Source organism: Pteropus vampyrus, unplaced genomic scaffold, assembly GCF_000151845.1.
Source record: "Pteropus vampyrus isolate Shadow unplaced genomic scaffold, Pvam_2.0 Scaffold24, whole genome shotgun sequence".
Classification (NCBI taxonomy): Eukaryota; Metazoa; Chordata; class Mammalia; order Chiroptera; family Pteropodidae; genus Pteropus; species Pteropus vampyrus.
The window spans coordinates 4,773,624-4,781,399 of record NW_011888805.1 but is presented as its reverse complement, the minus strand read 5'-3'; the positions used below and the strand labels follow the sequence as shown (position 1 = coordinate 4,781,399).

Sequence of the window (7,776 nt, the reverse complement as noted above, 5' to 3'; positions counted from 1 at the left end):
GTCTGTTGATGTTTTCCTTTTATAACTACAAACAAGGTTTAACCTAATCCTTTATGAAACATCTCACTCTGCTCAATACAGGTTAGAACATGACCCTCAAGAATAATGATGTTTTGTGTATCGATTGCTCTATATCCTAGGTGATACAACCAGCGTCTTTAGTACAGGGGCTGTCTCTGCTTTCCACCACCACATTTATAACAGTATTCTGTTACGAAAATAATTTATAACAGTAATTCAGGTAGAGGATGTCTAAGATGGCCTGTAAGTACAAACATTACCGTACCTATTCAGGTCACTGAATGTAGACTGTGCTTCTGTGCCACAGACTCACAGAGCTTCCGTTTCTTACTTCAGGTTTCACCGTCCATAATGAAGTGCGAGACTCTGGAAACATAGAGTGATCATGTTTGGGGGAAACCTCACTTCCTGAACACCTGATATTGCACTGGGATTTGAATGTGCGTGTTTCCGTTTAACTTGCGGCGAAGGAAGCACGTGGAAAGTGTTCCACACCTGTACGGCCCAGCTGGGGCCAACAAGCAAAAGGATGGGTGCAGTGACCCTGCTGTACAGCATGTGTATTGATGGTAAGGGACACCATTGGTTATACCAGTTACTCTTCATCAGGGGTTTTAATCAAAGAAGATGAGCAGAAGACAATCAATCGCTGGCTCCCTGTTACTAGAAAGCCAAATCTTAGAATGCGGGTTTTAAAAGAAAAAATGGGGAATGGAATGGTTGGGCACTAGAAGGGGGTGGGGGTTGAAAATCAGAAGGAAAGAGAAATATTTCATTATGTTAATGAAGAAAAGAGAAAATTGAAGCATAAATGTATTTCCAGGTAGGCTTTCAATAGCTGAGAACTTCTTAAGGGGTTCGGGGATCTAATCATCCAACATGAATTCCTTAGAGACCTGATCCTAGAAGAATATTCTTGTTTCACCATTATGTTGGTGCAGTATATGTTGTGCCAGTGAATCCAGTTGCCAGAAATGAGTCTGTGTTTTCATGCATCTTTTTCTTAAATGCAAGAGGTTTTTACTGACTCTTAACAAGCATGCTTACCCAAACTTTGTTGCATGCTTTAAGTAGCATAGCTATACACACTTTACTTTTTTTTTAATATTCCTTACATAATGTACCAACCTTCCACAAGGATAGCAGGACTAGGAATAAAGTCAAAGGTGATGTGAGCCTATAAATCTGTAACAAGCTTTAGAAATTAATCTTTTGGTCTTTCGCCAGCTCGATTATCTCCAAAGTCAAAAACAACCCTACTTGATCTAAAGAAGATAATAGCAACAACAACATCTTGTTTAAAAATCTGAATCCAAAATTACAACTTAAGGAAAATGCAAGTGTTCTGGCAGTAGTTAGCTCTGAAGATGCAAAGGACTACTTATTTTCAGTGCCACATTAGGTTAGATTGCTGCTATTAAAAAGATAAAGCATGTGGATCAAAAAATAAAAACCAAAACAAACAACAACAACAACAAAAACACGTACCTAGAGGCTCAAAAGAACACAACATTGACTTGTAGTGCAAAACAAAACAAAACAAAAATCAGTTTAGAGTTAAGGAAGGTTTCCTTATGAGCCTACAGTCAATATTGTTTACATTATGAAACTCTCTATTGTTATTTTCCATGGAGTCACAGGCACAGCATGACTTCTGCTCCCAAATACATATGACCATATGTAAATACTTCCTTGCATTTAATTGTTCATTCACAATTGTTTTGTGCCTCTTTTGTTAAAAACACATGAGATGTATAATAACAAGACAAGACCTAAATAGACTTTATTTTATTCTCAGAGCTTGGACTACAATTTTCTGAAATGATTCTGGTCATAAAATGGAAGACTGTAATTTTTTATTTAAAACGAAAAGCAAACATTTCATCAGGTGAATAAATTCGGATCCTGCCATTTATTGGTATTTTAAAGAACCACTTGAAATTGAATGATTTCACTTAAAAAATAAAAACCAAATAGCCCCAATTAGCTCATGACAAAAAGCCAGGAACATGGCCTCTTGCTGCCCTCAGCTATGTGCATTAATAAAATAAACCTATATTTCTGCACTGTTGTCATTTCATTAATAGGATGACATTTTTTTGCTTTGAAAAAATGTTTCTGTGTGTCTAAGTGTCTTTCTCTAGCTGAGGTTTTGTCTATTTCATAGTGTTTAAATCCAGCCATAGACATTAACTATGTTCTAATTCTTTTGCTGAAGTCATCCTCTTCCTTATTTTATTATCATTTTATTGTCTTGGGAAAAATACCAAGGGATGTAATGTTATTTTAATTTTCTGTTCTTACGATTTTTGAACATTGTTTTGATTTCTAATCAGAAGGCCTCGCCTCCATAAACATGGTGAATATAATACATCACCATTTTATCACAAGATACATGCCATAGAAAGTCTCTATTTGGTTGATAAAAGGAACATTTTTTTCCCACAAGTGGTGCATGTGATGCAATTTTTTATTCTCTGCAATGAGATGCACCCAGTACAAAAATGAGAATTTAGTCCCTCAATATATTGTTTTTCCTGTAAGTTATATCAGATTTATGAACTTTCCACACTTTTTCTTCATCCTGATTTACATGCTTAGAAAAAAGTTTAAAAGACGTTTAAAAGTCAAAAAAATTAACAACTGCTAGTCTAATATTTAAGGATTGGAACCACCAGTTATTTCATTGGATCAGTTCTTTAAATAAAAAGCTGTGAAAAAGATTCGAAGCATCATGAACTAAGATATATTTTTCAGAATAAGGCTCTATTTTAATAACTAGTTCTCCAGCAGCCCATCCAGAGGTCTCTTGCCTGGCAGCCCTGAAAGACTGAGAAAATGCTGCTCCCTCCGCCCCCCCGCATAATTATGCCTCTGCCTGAGCATTTCTGCAATTTCAGCATTTCTACAAGCCAACCAATAAGCAGCAGTTCTATAAAGAAAATAAATGTGCATGAATCGCGTTGTAACACAGCTCCCTATTTAAAATGTAACATTAAGCTAATATGGAGGAAGTGCGTGGGTTTTCCTGAGTCCTCGAGATATGATTAAGGGAAAAAACACACCCATCTCCAGGAAGGTCCCAGGCAGGAAAGAACCAGACAGACTGTAAAAACCAAAGTGGTCGTTTTCATTTTTCTTAAAATAGAGAAAAGAAAAATAGAGGAAAGGTAGTGAGAAGATGGCACGGGGTTTATTAGCATCTTTGTGGTCATTACCAATCAATCTGACAAAATTAAATAGCTGGTGACAGCATTAATTTAAGGCGGTCCTGCCTAAAATTGCCTGTGTATGTGAAATGTCTTGCATTTTTTAGGGTTGATATAGTTCACCCTTATGTTAATTTCTTAAATTATTTAAATGAAATATATAATATTCAGAGAACCAATTTTGGTATTTCAATAGCTGTTTTAAATGGAGGAAAAAAGCAAACTCATCTATCTCTCTGATTTACCCAGCGAAAACGGACTTTCTGGTTTCATTGTCATATCCTTTATTAGCATAATGATTGTTAACTCATCTTTCTCTGGTATTAATAAATATATTTTGTGAGTAGGAAGTTTTGATATTTACGTGAAAAAGGAATTGAAAACACCCTTCAAAAATGATCCAATCTTAAAGATGAGAGATAAGTCCTTAAAACCCATAATTCAAGATATATACCCTGCAATTAATTCAGTGCTGCATTGGCACTTTTTAAAAAAACAGTAACTTATAGTTAAAAGAGAAAAATCTGCATTAACACGAATATCCTAATATGTACCATATTTTAACACATAACAAGCATTGTATTTATACTTAATGGAATCAGACAGATACAACTTTCAAAAATTATACTGTATTCATGATACAAAAAGACAGCCTTGTCTACCACATAGTTGTATACACACATTTAAACAGTGAAACCTTTCTTTTCTTCTTTCTCCCTGAAAATTTTCTTCAATCTGTCATTATTTTTGAAGTGGTCCCCACAGCACATTTCACAGAGTAAGAAATCTCTTAGAGTAGGCAAGAGGGAATCGAACTAATACAAGATATATAAATTTATGTCACTTCCTCAGTGTGGTAGCTTAAGCATTCCTATATTTCAACCATATCGTTAAATCTAACTTACTAGTAAAAGTATATGCTTGGAGACAAAGATGAATTTCTTCACATCATTACAGTAAGCTGCAACCACTAAGGAACCACTCAGATGTGGTTATTGACAAAGTTGTCTCTGGTCTTCTTGGCCTCTTGAAATAGCTAATCTTCCACAATTGAGTATTTGCTCTCTACTCATTGTATTATTTGACAAAGCAGAGTGAACTTCTAGAATTAAAAATGTGCCCTAGAGGGGAATAGAATGGCAAAAATAATCATCAAATTAATAAGACCATTTTTCTGAGAAAAAGCACATCTCCAGATACTTCAAACTCAGGTTTCACAGAGCAGCGTGAGGCTCTATTTAGCAGTGACCAAAGGGTGATGGGAACAAAGGCATAATACTCCCAAACCATTCTCATTTTTTTAAATCATTAAGCTTTTAGTCTGTATAAAAATGTGAACCACTGTTAGCATTTCTAGAAAACAACCAAAACATGATCCACTTAAGCTTTTTCAAAGACAAGGTCATCCCATTTTAACAAATCTCATTGTATATGCTGTAAGATTTCTGGCAAAAAAAAAAAAAAAAATGGATAATCCTGTGGCAGTCATTCTTACTGAAGGCCAAACCCTATAGGCAACGGTCATCTTTAGCTATGCCAGGATTTGCTGCGCGCGCACACACACACACACGCACACACACACACACACACACACTCACAAATGTCATTTAGCTTGTCACATTGCTAGCACAGCTGTGTATAAGAGCAAAGCACTATGGAATGATGTTTCTCAGTGGTGGTGCTGTTGGCATTTGGAGTTGGGCCATTCTTTGTTGTACAAAAATGTCCCACACCTTACAAACTGTTCACTATACCAGGCTCCTGCTGACTAAATGCCAGCACCACATGCCTGTCATCGTAAACACCAAACATAAAGAGCCCCCGCCCCGTGTTCGAATGCCCTCCTAGACGGGCGGTACCACCTCCCTTGAATACCACTACGTACTGCAGTTTTAGGACACACAGGTAGAAGTGTCTGTCTCAAAACACCATCTCGGCTGCCTTGCACTTCTATGGGCCCTGGCTCCTTCCTTCCCCCTTCATTTCAAGCCTTCCATTTTGATGCAACTTAAATTTGCTAGTTCTTCAGGGAGCAGGTTCCTGGGCAGCATGGCTGTTCTAATGGGCATACTTACTTGGCTAGTCCCTGTACGTGCCTAGAGGAGAGATTTCACATGAAGCAAACTTTTTCCTTTTTTGGCTTCACCATTTTACTCATAATTCTCTGTTGCGAGAATCGTTGCATGACTTAACCACAAACACGATGGCAGACAATCCACATAAACAAAACCCATGGTCCATGAATATCACCATTAGATTTCACCTGGTAAGCTGCATCCCATGAGTTCCAAAACAATCGCCTGTTTATCCTAGTAAAGAAGCATTTAATCCACATGCAAAAGTTTGAATTCCCCCTGTATAAATATAGCCATGTGGTTCAACTTTTCTAAGATATGTGAATATTGAATTGAATATTGAATATTGAAAGAAACGTGGATTAACTGTGGATTGCATGCACATTGTTTATACTTCAGTGATGATCATGAACAAAACACAATGAGTTTTACTGAGGTGAAACATAATAAAACTATACTAACAATACATAAACATACTAATTCTCTTTATTGCTTTTTATCACCAAAATTGAATGGTAAATATGTCTTGAAATTATTTGGATGAATTGTGGCTAATGGAATTAATTTAGCCACTATAATTTTTTTAGATATTCATATTTCTAAATATCTTTTTTGAAACAAAGCAACTCAAAGTTGATAAAGATGGTTATATTGTGGACTTTTCGATGGTGCTTAAGAATTCATGTCTTGTTAAATACCAGTTTTGTTTTGTTTTTTTTGTTTTGTTTTGTTTTTTTAAGAATAAATTGAAAGGAGTAAATGAGGCAGAATGCCACTCCACCCTCAGGTCAATTTTATGGTATGTTAAAATGCCAATAATATTTATACCACTTGCCAATTTGGGGGGCTTTTCCCTTACCAAATGCTTTCATTATAGTTTCTATCATTACATCACTTACAGAGCTTCCACAAGAAGTCACCATTGTAATACTACCTAGCGTTCTAAAACAATCTGCATGAATCTAGGGTCAAACCACTTTCATTACATAAAATATAGGCACTAATTTTTTTTTATATTTTTAAATATTTCTTCTGTGGCTTAGAAATGTGCCAATGTGTTCAAAACATTCTGCACCAATTTCACCAGATTTAGTACCTACCAAAAACTCAGTCATTTTTTTCTCTGTATCATTATTAGGTAAAGAACAATATTCATTCCTTTGTTATTTCAAGCTTTGGTTAAACTGATAAGGGTGGTAAGCTGTGATCATTATCAGACTGACTCATTTCCAGTGAGTGATCTAATCCTACATATTACACAGGTATAATATCTGTGAGTGTATATAACTGGAACTGTACACCAATTAACATAACAGTTTCTCTTTTTCGTTGTTGTTTTTGATCTGTACTGTATTATAGTATGTGGGTATAAATATCTACAAGTATACACACACATGTACATGTATTCCACTATTATAACCTGAAAGAAAGACTATGTATTATCTTTTTTATTCTGTACTGGTGTTTGTGTTATTTAAGAAGCAAAATTATGCTCTATTTAGTTGTATAATATTATAAGATACTTTGCTGTGCACAATTCCAAGTGCCTTAGAACATTGTTTAGCTTTCTTAAGTATATATAAATGCATATATGTATAAAATTGGGAAAAGTTACCTCAATAAAATCATTGGGAAACCCCCAGCTTTAGTTTGTTCCAATTTCTATTGTATTCAGACAGCGCTCAGTTGTTTTAAGTTAAAAGCTCAGAGTTCTCACCTGTAAAGCAAGAATAAGACAGATTTTCTAATTGTCTGTTATTTCAACTCCACCTAACTGAAGTTTTTTGTATGTAACTTACAGTATACTTTTAACACTTGCTGTCTTTTTATATCTGAGGATATTTGATATTGATGTTTTTATTGACATTATTATGTATAAAAATAAAAGGTAGTCGCTTTAGAGTTTATAATATAGAAAATAAACAGACTTCCTCATTATGCTTACTATTTAATGTATTAAAAGCAAGGAGAGAGGTCGGGGACTTATTTTGGACAGAAGAGGGATTGGAAGATGCTTTTCATGTTTTTCAACAATGTTTACAAATGGTATCTTAGCCTCCCTCAACTCCAGAACAAGGGCAAAGGCAAAAGAGGAAAGTTGAAAAGCAATTTGTGTACCATTATTCTAGATAGAAGACATATGATGAGATTAGGACCAAAAAACGAAAAAGGTTTGAAAAATTGACCCCAAGTGTGCTATTAAACCTTAGCGACATATCCCGACTGTTAGGTATAGTAGTTCAAAAACTACTTTCCATTTTGGCTCATACTAAAGCAGATTCTGCATTGAAATATTACTTTCTAAAACCAACAGAAGTAAGAAATGGACAGTGTTTTCATTTTACACAATGCTCTGATGGCATCGACTTATTGTGATTGAACGCTTCGCTGGACCTCATCTCAAGCATCTGCACGGAATTGCTGCTGCTGTGCTGCTGTCCACAGACAGGCCGAGTCCTGCTCAATTTATG

The 7,776-nt window shown here is 35.5% G+C and overlaps 1 protein-coding gene across 1 annotated transcript in view; it reads left to right on the top strand.

Moving 5' to 3' along the window:
• Positions 1 to 6,946, top strand: part of PHACTR2 (phosphatase and actin regulator 2) — a 224,887-nt gene extending 217,941 nt beyond the window's left edge. The window contains exon 12 of the mRNA XM_023528333.1: positions 358 to 6,946. Coding sequence (XP_023384101.1) covers positions 358 to 373 — 16 coding nt within the window. The 3' untranslated portion in view covers positions 374 to 6,946. The remainder of the gene's footprint in view (positions 1 to 357) is intronic.
• Positions 6,947 to 7,776: the final 830 nt, after the last annotated feature.